Below are 12,025 nucleotides of genomic sequence, written 5' to 3' on the forward strand. Positions count from 1 at the left end.
TTGTTTTGCCATTGTCAAAAGTGACTAACATTCAATTCTGTTGCCAAGTATAAAAGCTTGCTTGAAAAACTTTCAGTAAATATGATTACTGTTTTCTCCTTTTGAATAGCCGCCACTTGTAAAGACTCAAACTGTAACCATCTCTGACATGTCGAGCTCTGAAAATGAGATTGCAACAAATGAAGTTCCTGTTGTTCACACTGAAACAAAGACCATCACCTATGAAGCCGCACAGGTCTGAAATTATTGTAAAGCCAACTTGTCTTGATCATAATTTGAGAATTTAATTAAGATTTGTATTTTAGTTTGGTATTGTTTGGGGGGCAGGGGGGCCTCAGACTGAGGTTAAGCAGTGAATGAACTGAGTCATACAAATTAGGGAGTTTGCAGGTTTGATCCCCAGCCTATGCCATTAACTGATGTCAAAAAGCAAGGTTCTTCAGTTAGCCTCAGTATCTGGGTTAAAATGGTGAAAATTGTTCAGAGTTCACTATCCAGCAATCCTTATTGGAAAGTGCACATCTGCAGACATCAGGTGAGAAATGTTTCAGGATCAGCTGTAGTGGTCTTGTCATGGTAAAAAAAATTGAAATCACTCAAGCTTGTAAATTACAGTAGCTGACACTTTTTTCACAAACATGCTTGGGAGATGCAGCCTGCCTCTAAATGGTGTCTCTGGTACAACAGTTGTGTAACATATTTATATCTTTTGGTTATCAGATTTCACTAAATGAGCAGAAATTTCAGGTTGTAGCTGTACTAGGAGAATGGCTCAAGTCTGTGCTGCTTGCCGCACATTTGCTTACCCATCCTGTGAAGAGCATTAAGTTTGTGATTACTGCTTTCCCAAATCACCATGCTGAGAATGGGCTCTAATAACTATTCTTTTAAAGCTGCTAATGCTCATAACTGCATTTGCCTACTTCAAAGCTATTAGTCTTGGTATCAATCTTCATGTTTAATTATTTCAATACCCCCACTTCAACCTGTACTGTTGAGTAGCTTGCTGACTTTCACTCGGGGCCCACAAAGCTCATGCGTTTACACTCTGACCATAATAATCCATTATCTAATCCCAGGCATCTGTCCCTAACCATGGCTAGCAGCTCCACAAGATACACGATTGATTTGTTTCTGCATTTTCCACAATGTAGGGAAATGTGTCTGTGGGAGTAGGCCATGTGAAAAATGTATTTTGTGTGTAAACAAACTTTCAGCTCTGCTGCCCAACAATTCTATCTTGAAAAATGAAAATAACTTTCTCACAAAACTGACATTAACAGATTTACTGTAGCCCCTTTTTAATTGATTTAATGTTAGTTATGCTATCTGTTCATTACCCTTTTCCTTAATATGATTTTTGGAGCATTTTAGTCTGCCTATTGGCTCTCAAAGTAACTGTTCTACAGAATTGGCTGTTCTTCTGCTCTACTTCCTGGCCTCCCATCCTCCACAATCCATAACCTTGAACTCTTCCAAAACTCTGCTGCCCTGTATCCCAACTGAGACCAACGCATTAAAATGCTCATCGTTATGTTCAAATCCATCCACAGGCATGGCGCTCCCTACCTCTGCAAACTTTGACAGCAGTACAGGGGACGATTTTCTAGCCACATTGCGCCTGGTGCAAATCCTGCTATGTTGGGAAAATTGCAGGAGAGGGCACAAACAGGATTTGCGTCAGACGGAAAACAGTTTGCGGTCTTCCCGGGCCCTTTCTGCTGCCGCAAACCAGATCTCACCCAGAAAGACCGAGAAGCAGAGTTAAATCAATTTGCATGAACTTCAATCTCATTAACGAGAATGAAGTCAGATGTTCCAGCCTCATGCAATGCCCCCCTTCCCCCAGGGAAGTTACCCAGGGGTGAATCACTACTGGTCCTAAAAAGCGGAAACCTGGCACCATTGATTCTGAGCGGGAGCAAGGAGATAAGTGCCGTTCAGGTTGCAGGAGGGCAAGTCAGCCACTGACGTGGTGCGGAGGGAGCCTTCAAAGGAGCTGGGGCTTGTGTAGGGGGAGGGTGGTGCTCGGGTTGGGCTGGAGAGCTTCAGATCTCCGCCAGGATAGGGGTCGCATTGCTAGTCTGCTCTGTTAGCTGAAAAGCCTTTGAACTATTTCATTTCAGGTCAGTTTCAAAGCCCACATCTAGCTATGGCTACTCTGCTTCTGTTTGCTTTAAAGGATCTGTCATTTTCTGTTCACATTCCATTTCACTGCCCATTAACTATTACAAGCACCAGATCTGGCAGCTGTTGCTCAACCGGAGGAGCTTTTCAGATATTAACTCATCACTTGATACTCCACCAACTCTGAATGCGCGCACCTGTTATGTTTAAGCTCATGATTTTTAGAAGACGGTTATTTCTGTCTAATCTGAACTGCATGCCTTACCTGGAAGTTTCTTTTCACCATTCAGGCAGGTGGGTGAGCAACCTTTAAATTTAAATGAGTGCTTTTTCTTTCTCTGTCTGAATTCCTGGAAGCAAGACTTTTTAAAGTTTTTATTGGGCTTTCATATTTTGTATTTCACAACTCTGTTTTATGTTAAACTTCTCATAACCACACCAACCAGAGAAAAAAAACTAACAAAAGAACACAACAAAAATGAGCAAGTAATAAAAGGAGGTAAAAAAGACAGGCAGAGGTCAGTACAGATATTTACATACAATCCTTTCCCTCCTGCTTGCAGCCATGTCCCCCCTTTGAACGGCATACCTTTGTTGCAGTTTCCAGTTTGGCCCAGCTGCATATTTACAGATGTCTATCTGCTGTTTTAATCCCTTGTCCCTCTTGATTTCCTTGTGTGCCCTTCCCCCTCTTTCTGTTTCATCTTTATCCAGTGACTTGTTTGTGACTACCCCTCTTCCCCCTTACTCTCTTGGTTATTGGCTACGAACATATCCTTCCACGTCCTGTGGAAGCCCTCTTCCGACCCTTCGATGGCAAATTTTATTTTCTCCAATTTGAGAAATTCCACCAGGTCGGACAGCCAGTCTGCAGCTTTGGATGGTGCTGCCAATCACCAGCCGAGCAAGATTCTCCAGCGGCCCATCAGAGAGGCAAAGGCTAGGGCATCAGCTCCCCTCCCCGTGAAGCGTTCTGGCTGGTCTGAGACCCGAAGACTGCCACTTTTGGACACAGCTTCACCCTCACTCCCACAACCCTGGACATGGCCTCAAAAAAGGTCGTCCAGTGCTTGGCGAGTCTGGGGCAGTCTAGAACATGTGGGTGTAGTTGGCCAGGCCTCCCTGGCACTGTCACACTTGTCCTCCATCTCCTTGAAATAGTCTACTCATTCGCGTTCTGCTTATGTGCGCTCTGTGCACCACCGTTAGCTGCATTAGGCTGAACCCTGTGCATTTCTATGCCTAGTTCCTCCTTCCATTCTTCTATTGTCTCGTCCAGGGGGGAGCCTACCTCCTCCAACAGTCGCCCATACAGGTTCCCATGGTTTCCCTTGCTTTTGTCGTCGCATCCAGCAGTTCTTCAACTAACGAATGTCCTGGTATCTGGGGGTACATCATAATTTCCTTACGGAGGACCGCTCCGATGGATATCCCCGGAATGTCACCCACTTTGTGTTGGTCTGCTCTGTCCTCCACAACCTGGCACAGCAACGGGGCGACGTGCTGGAGGTTGATGATGATGAACATGTGGCCATCTCCAAGGAGGAGGATGAGGATGATGAGGCAGCGCTGGACCAGCAGGTGCTGGAGAATGAGCCCAGGGAGGAACCAGAGGACCCGCCGGAGGCAGCAGGACAGGCGGCAGCAGTGAGGGTCCGGCAAGCCCAGAGGGCCAGGGAGGCCCTCAAACTCGCCCGATTCACTTAGGACATGGCCTGGCCCATCATCGCTACCTTATCCAAGCCCACCCTTCCAGGATCTGTGTCACATACTACAGGGTGCTGGGACTGTGTCGGCACTGTCAGCAGGTGACTGTCGAGGGCAGGGGGGTGTTGATAACCCGCAGAGAGCTGAGCGCCAGTGCTCCTCAATCTATGCCATAATCTGACCCCTGCCAGTCTGCTGAGTGCTCGCTCACACCCATCACCTGCACGCGGTGTGCCCAGGGAGGGGGGTGCCTGGAGAGATGGGCCAAGGGTTCGCAGGTCAGCCTGCAATGCAGTAGAAAGTGACAGAATCATCATACTGGTTGTGTACAAGGGTGTTTATTGTGTTTAACAATTCCCCACTTACACATTCTTCCAGTGTTTGCGTGGGTTTCGCCCCCACAACCCAAAAATGTGCATGGTAGATGGATTGGCCACGCTAAATTGCCCCTTAATTGGAAAAAACTAATTGGGTACTGTAAATGGGTTTTTTTAATGAAAAAAAAATTCCCCACTCTCCCAATGATGCCGCTATGGGTCTTGAGGGCTTTGCGATTGCTTGGAGGGCGTTTAGGAGGAGACTTCACCTGCGCCCACTGCTCATAAAGCATCTTAATCTTGTGCGGCCTCCTGCTATGTCTAGGTGCTCCCCTGGATGCACATCAAAAGTCTTGCTACTTTCTGCTCCCTGTAGCCGAAGATGCCCTTAGCAGGTGGCCTCTGGTGGGCCTGGACCTGCAGACAGCTGTCACTGGTGTTGCTCTGCCACCCTTTTCTGCCCGCTGCCCCTGAGCTGCACCGCTGTCATGAAAAGGGGGATTCAGAAGTGCAGGAGATTGTCAGTGTCTCCTGGGTTGAATGCCCCGGGATGGGCTGCCATGCTTTCTTCTCCCTCGGAGTGCTCGTGGGCCCCTTGAGTATTCCATGGGACTTTGGGACAGCTGAGGCTCCTGAAGCCTCTGCGTTACCTGACGCTGCCAGTCCTGGAGGCCTGCGATTGTCTGAGCCATGGTGTGAGAGCCCTCAGCAATGATCCTCTGTGTCTGGAACCCCTCAGCAATGACCCTCTGTGACTGCGCTATACTTTAGAAGCCCTCAGCCATGATCCTCTGTGACTGAATCATGCTTTGGACTCAGCCATTCTTGACTCTGAAGTCCTGCCCCAGGCTTTCCATCGCGGTTGCCACCCTTGCAGTGTTGGCCTGGGTGCCATGCAATGTCGGACTGTGTCCGACACCTGACAGCTCCGTTTTGCCTTGTGGTTGCTGGAGTGTCGCTGACACCCACTCCTGGATTTCTCAGCACTGCCTTTGCATTGCCAGCAGCTCAAGGAGAACCTTTTCCAGAGGCTGGGCATCTGGCTGGGGGCCAGTTGTGTCATGGGGTCCAGCAGACTTCCTACTACCCAATCCCTTGAAGTTCCGTCCTCTACCTGGTGGCATCAGCAGTTGTGCAGTGACCCACAAGCCTGTCTGCTAATATCGCTCACTGAGATATGTGTCTCTGTGCTGGCTCCTGTGACATCTGATCAGTGCTTTCCTCCGAGATCTCCACTGAGGTGCTTCCAGAGGTCGCAGTGTGCAAGTGACTCCAGATTCTCCGTCCTCAACAGGTGCCAATCCGGATTCAGAGAAAGGGAGGAGCAGGGGTCTGAGGAGCTTACAACTCATTTGAAATAGGTCATATAGCAGAAGGTTCAGTACATCCTCACTTCTGTACTGCAGACCAACCTTGCAGCTTTCTTCTGTGCCTCCCCTGCTATCTCTATCGCTCTCCCCTCATAGGGGATTAGGAGACGCAGCTCCAGGATTCCCCTGCCTGGGCTCTTCCTTTAGTTATGGGCTATCTTCTCCTGCAGGGACACAAAGAAGAGATTGTAAGCCAGACGGCTGACAGGTTGTTTGGGGGGGTGGGGGTGCTTACAGCCGGTGGCATATGTGGGCACTGTTCCTAGACAGAAGGGGTAGTGATGAGGAGTGCCTGGGGGATTTGAGGAAGATGCTGGGAGGCTGCATAGTATCAGGAAGTGGATTGATGTTGATATTCCAGATGGGACTGATGCCAGGAGGAGACAGGTGGTCACTCACCTTCACAGCTCGAATGAGGTAATTCATTTTCTTATGGCATTGGATGCTGGTCCCCGTGTCAGGCTGCTGCCACTGACTGCTGCAGCCACCACATCCCAGGCTGGATTAGCCTCGCTGCTTCTACCCACTTGGGGTACAGGGTGGCCCGCTTTTCCTCCATGGCATCCAGAAGCCTGTTCAGGTCTGCCTCCAGGTAGCATGGAGCAGTCTCCACACTGCCATCCTCCTGGCTTTACTGAGAGTGAATGCGAAGGACTGTTTAAATGCAGCTCCCCTTGTTAACAGTACACAGCTGATTCCCTTCTCCCTCCTCCCCCCCCCCCCCCCCACACACACCCTTGTTGTGGCAAATTAAATGCCCGGGGTCTCCAAATCTTAATTCAGCTGAGGACTCATTTCTAGCACTAAGCACGGGAAGATCGCAATCAGAGTCGCGCTGGAACAGCCGGTGCAATTTTCACGCCCAAAATTACATTTAGTAATTTTTGGGAATATTCTGCCCAAAACCTTCCAAGAACTCTGCGTTACTCCAGCTTGGGTCTATTGTGTATCACCCTCTCCCTTTGCGTTAAAATTGGCAGCAGTGCCTTCAGCCATCTAGACCCAAAGCTCTGGAATTTCCTTCATGCGTATTATAGACTAGATCCCATTTTTAAAAATTCAGTCTTGGGATGTGGGCATCGTTGACAGTGTATCGCCATCACATTATAGTCCATCCTCTTTAATGAACTCATTAGTAAAATGTAGCAATTTATTGCAGATGGATGATGGTAATGGTGATTGTGAACCTGGGGTATTGATGAGTGCTCAGACCATCACATCCGAGACCATCTCCACCACCACAACCACTCAAATCACAAAGGTAAGGAAAAACTATCAAAACATCTTGCGGATTTTCACTGAATGCTCGTTATGTGACTAAAATGGCCTGTTTACATTTTCTAGTGTAGTTCATTTAGAAGGTGTGTCAGTTTAGATAGGAAGGATTTTTTTTAAAGAAAATGTGGAGTTAGTTCACCAGTCCTGTTATTGAGCAAGCCATCAGGTGGTGTATGAGGGTCGGGCCAATCTGGCTCAACATTCCAATTCAATCTTGTTAAAAGTCAAAAATCTATATAATATAAAATTAATGCCTAACACAGCAGAATTTAAGCTGCCTTTTTCACTTTTTTCAGACTATCAAGGGAGGAATTTCAGAAACCAGAATTGAGAAACGAATTGTAATCTCAGGAGATACAGATGTTGACCACGATCAGGTGAAAATTATTTTTTAACTGTGCAATCTAGATTTCATTTTAAAAATAAGATCTTGAGTCAGGACATTAATAATGTTTATTAGTGTCCCAAGAATGCTTACATAATACTGCAATGAAGTTACTGTGAAAATCCCCTAGTCGCCTGTTCGGGTACACTGAGGGAGCATTCAGAATGTCCAATTCACCAAACAAGCCCGTCTTTCGGGACTTGAGAGAGGAAACCGGAGCACCCGGAGGAAACCCACGCAGACACAAGAACGTGCAGACTCCGCACAGACAGTGATCCAAGCTGGAATCGAACACAGGTCCCTGGCGCTATAATCCTCTTAAGAACAAATAATCTGTTGTCAGTGAGTGACAGGTTTCATAATTTAAAAATTGTGCTTGGATTGTATTATTAATTAGTTATTATTGGAGAATTTTCCCAATTTTAAAATGATTAAATTTCTTCACCGCAGAAGCCGTGGCTTGGCCAAGACGGACTGACCCATTTTGTGGCCTCCATCAATATTGGCATTCATCCTGCTGCCAGAAAGTGGGCAAAAATTAACATGGAAGCTGAAAGAAAGTTGTTCAGCCATGTCCCCTCCTTTTAATCCTGAATTAGTTACAGTCAGATGATTTCTAAGTAAAGAATCTGAATCCTTCTGCCGTGTGTTGTAGCTCAATGTGCTACACCTATACAATGCACCCTTGTGTTCGTTTGCACCTGCTTCAATGTGAAATAAGTAGTTTGATCCAAATGTATTTTAGTGCTTCCTTTCCATGTTGTTCACCTCAAGGTTTTAGTAGGTGAACATTTTGCATCAGTCTTTTTTTAAGAAGTTACATTTTTTACAAGAAAAATTACTTCTAAGTTTCACTGAAGAAATGGAAAACAGAAAATCAGGGGCAAGATTCTCTGTTTCGCGATGCCGATTTCATAATTGTCAATCGGGCGGAGAATCCCATTTTACAACGAAATCAGGGGGCGGCACCTGTTTTACGCAGGTATCGCATGCTCCGCCCCCTCCGAAACGGCATTATCGTGACATGCGCCACACGCTGTTGGGACGGCCTCAGGACGTCACCTGAAGGCCCTTCCCCAGTGCTCCACTCCCGATGGGCCAAGTTCATGATGGCACAGGGATGTGTGGTCCCAGCCATGCGGGAACCCGGCGTGGCGGCTGCGGACTGTGTCCAGCGCCCCCACATTCGGGCGGGAGCCATGCTGCTGACCGGGGGGGATTCAGCAAGGCTGGGAGACTGGTGGGGGTGGCGAGGGGGTGTCCAGGGGGGCACCATCTGACAGATCGGGTCCACACACATGGCCGGCACCATATTGTACGGTGCACCCGCTGCAGGTTATCGCCATGCGCAGCCATGGAATCGGCCATTCTCCGGCTGTTTATTTCATGGAGGCCAGGAGTTTTACATGTTCGCGGCTGCTAGCTCCTCACCGGTCGCAGCATCAGTGAGAGGGCGCCGCAGAGTTTTCCACATAAAACGCCACGGATCCTCTGCACTTAACCTCAGAATCGGAGAATCTGGCCCCACACCTATCAACACATTGCTGCAGCAGCATATGGCACGATTAGGCAAATGCATGACTATTATGTTCACCTTTTAATATTGTTGTATTTTTTGCAGGCTTTGGCACAAGCCATCAAAGAAGCCAAAGAACAGCATCCGGATATGTCAGTGACCAAGGTAGTGGTGCATCAAGAGACCGAGGTAGCTGAGGAATAAGGCCAGGTAAAAGCTTTTATATTGAAATACAACAATATCTTTTCTGACACATCATTTAAATTAAACAAATTGCTGACAAGATTGCATGCTCATATGTTGAATCAAATTCAGTATGAGTGACTACATCAGTACAGATTTAAGCTGTCAATGCAGTGCACTGTACCAAGGAATGTCATCCTAGGGGACTTCAAGTCACAGACTCAGCAGTACTATTGAACCGCGGACAGCTTATTGGTGCTGGTCTCCATCTGCATTACACGTTTGGATATTTTTATCTGTAGCTGATCTAAAGCTTTAGAAGCATGATGTGCATCTTCAGTCCACTTTAAACGACAATTTGTGCTTTCAACCGGTCTGTCTCTATACAACCGCTGTAGATAGATGAGACAATGGAATAGCACCTTTGTTTTACAGGTTGGCTTCATGCTACTTTGGATGTACAACCTCCCACACAGCTAGTTTTGCAGGTAACGATGCTGAGCCAAGAAAGAGTATGTTTTCTCCCAGGAAGTGAAAATCAGCAGATCTTATACACCATCCATGTCAGCCCAACAGTAACATTGACCTTGCTTTGGAAGGGAGTAAACCACCAGGCACTTTTATGGAGATTGCTATGACTTAGCAAAGAGAAAGATGCATTTAAAGTCTTATCAATTCAAGTACAAAGCAGAATAAGTAGCTAGGGAAACTAGTGATAAATTGCATGGGTTATAATATAACATTTCTATATTTGGTGGTTTGTTTGGTTTACCGTTGGGTAAGACTTCCTTATTTCTTGTTTTACAGAAGAAAATACTGCAAGCAACCTCTTTCCAAGTCTTACTGCTTGACCATTCAATGGAATATTTTTATACGTTTTTAGGATCTGACCACTGCCATTTGCGTTTTATTTAGTAACCCTTCAATAATCACCAAATCTTAGAAATGGAACCAAGTACACAAAGGATATTTGACAAAACCAGAAGAATTTTAAGCCAATGTGTAAAACTTGGACTGTGTTTTCTGTAGATTTTTTTTTATTACATGGAAACATTCTATTTGATACGTTTTAGATGCATAGATTTTTACATATTTCAGTACCTAAAAATATAGGTTGAGAAAACAGCTTTGAACAGCTTTGCTTTTGGGTTTTTCCCCCATTGGCTGTTATAGTGTGCAAAACATCAGATTAAATTTCAGCATTTAGGCTGAGAAGTTGAGTAGTCTGTGAAGAGTGGGGAATTGAAATTCCAGCATTTTTCAATCATGAAACATTTTATACTGTGAATTAAAGGAGCTGTGAATAGTTGTGAACTTTGACACTTCAATTTCTCACATCTCAACAAAATGAATCGTCATTTTTACCTTCTACTTTTTATTTTACGTTTAAAAGCTGTTGTATCCTTTTTCAAACGGACTGTTCAAAAAGTTTCTCGAGATTCAGCACCAGCAAGCTAGCAATTCTGACAGTTCGGTTGATTTCGGTGGACTTTTGAAAAACAATGATTGAAACACAAAAGTTTGCATTTTTTTTTAAAAAGCTTTTTTTTGTGAGGGGCAGCTTTTAAATTTTTATTCTATTTTTAAAGATAAACCTGGAAAGGACTTCAGAAAAAGTATATAACAGCTTTGATATTATCAGGACGTTGTATGGGGTTTCAAAATACTCAACCAAAAAAGCATCAAGTAGGATTGCGATCAGGAAGTGCGAAATTAAGTAATATGGAATAAATTATTTAGAATAAGTTTTTTACATATGCTGTTTTTCTTGTGTTTCAGATTTATTTTTAAAACCTGTAACAAATTCTCAAAACATGGATTGTCTTGGCTGGATAATTTAACCCTTAATATATTCTAGCGGATTATCTGCGATCTAATATGTTATATTTCTGTATAAAGTTTTTTGTTTTCCTGTCAGCGGAAATTATCCAGCCCAGGATGTTGCTGGCAAGATTTAAGTGCCTCACTGAAACAAGTATCATGTTTGCAGTTTAGATATTTGAAAAATATTGGGGCTCTGAAGTAGCTTTTAGTTTTTTTTAATAATGCAAAGCAGAAGAAAAACTTAATTTCTTGTGCAGTATTGTGAATAATATGCATCCAAGAAGCTTGTGATCCCAATCCTACTGTGAAAAGCAGCTCTGTACTTTGAATTCCATTCTTTTTAGATGTGATCCCTACTGATTGAAGGATTTTTGTAAAGTTCTTTTCATTATATAATTGTATAGAATTAGCAATTTAAAATCTTTACCCCATCGGCTTTTAATATTAGGAAGCTTTTGATGGAATTTTTTTTAAATTGCAGAATCTTTGTAGATATTAATTAGTGGGAATTTTCTCAGTGTTGTGGGACTTCAATCATACCATGATCATGCTGACGATGTAATAGGAAAGTTCAGTAGTTGCATTTGGTAGCAGGAAGTATTGACTGAGTTCTTCCTCCTTTGGCTTTTTGAATACTGTTTTAAAGAAATAAAAATTTTGGATCAGAAAACTGAGTTGCAAAACCTTTGAATCCATTGTGATTGTATGACCTTAATTATTTGTGTGTCTTCAAAATCCAGTCCATTGCAGTTGTATAATTCTGAAACCAAGTGGTGGCAACCAGACGATGAACTGATATTTTGACTGTAAAGTTTTTGAAAGAAATCTCTGAATCTGAACTACAGTACGTATTTTTTTTAAAAATCAAAATATTTTGTTTCAGTGTGTCAGCCTTCCTGTACTAGTGAATGTGATTAATTATATACCAAGCTTTTTGGTACCCAGTTCTATATAATATCTGGCCTGTCGTGTTTTAAGTAACAGTGTGCTGAGAGAATGTTACACATCTTGTAATTTAAATGTGGTGTCAGAAATTGAGTATTCCAACCTTATTAACATTTTTGCAAATTTTTAAATTGTATTGATAAGTTTACACCGTATTCAGTGGTGCAATCTACCATAAGACATAGGAGCAGAATTAGGCCACTCGGCCCATCGAGTCTGCTCCGCCATTCAATCATGGCTGATATTTTCTCATCCCCATTCTCCTGCCTTCTCCCGATAACCCCTGATCCCCTTATTGATCAAGAACCTATCTATCTCTGTCTTAAAGACACTTAGTGAGTGCCTTTATGCTCGAGCGTAACGTGGCCGGGAG

General features: G+C 44.3%; 1 protein-coding gene across 11 annotated transcripts in view; it reads left to right on the top strand.

The window, feature by feature from the left end:
- LOC140412655 (protein 4.1-like) overlaps window positions 1-11,377 on the top strand; it is a 351,517-nt gene extending 340,140 nt beyond the window's left edge. For all 11 annotated transcript variants that reach the window (XM_072500846.1, XM_072500849.1, XM_072500848.1 and 8 more), the window contains 5 exons: window positions 110-235; window positions 6,681-6,782; window positions 7,096-7,176; window positions 8,806-8,910; window positions 9,691-11,377. In XM_072500846.1, coding sequence (XP_072356947.1) covers window positions 110-235; window positions 6,681-6,782; window positions 7,096-7,176; window positions 8,806-8,904 — 408 coding nt within the window. In that variant the 3' untranslated portion in view covers window positions 8,905-8,910; window positions 9,691-11,377. The remainder of the gene's footprint in view (window positions 1-109; window positions 236-6,680; window positions 6,783-7,095; window positions 7,177-8,805; window positions 8,911-9,690) is intronic.
- The last annotated feature ends 648 nt before the right edge of the window (window positions 11,378-12,025 follow it).

The sequence above is a fragment of the Scyliorhinus torazame genome, chromosome 1 (genome assembly GCF_047496885.1).
Source record: "Scyliorhinus torazame isolate Kashiwa2021f chromosome 1, sScyTor2.1, whole genome shotgun sequence".
NCBI classification, from domain to species: domain Eukaryota; kingdom Metazoa; phylum Chordata; class Chondrichthyes; order Carcharhiniformes; family Scyliorhinidae; genus Scyliorhinus; species Scyliorhinus torazame.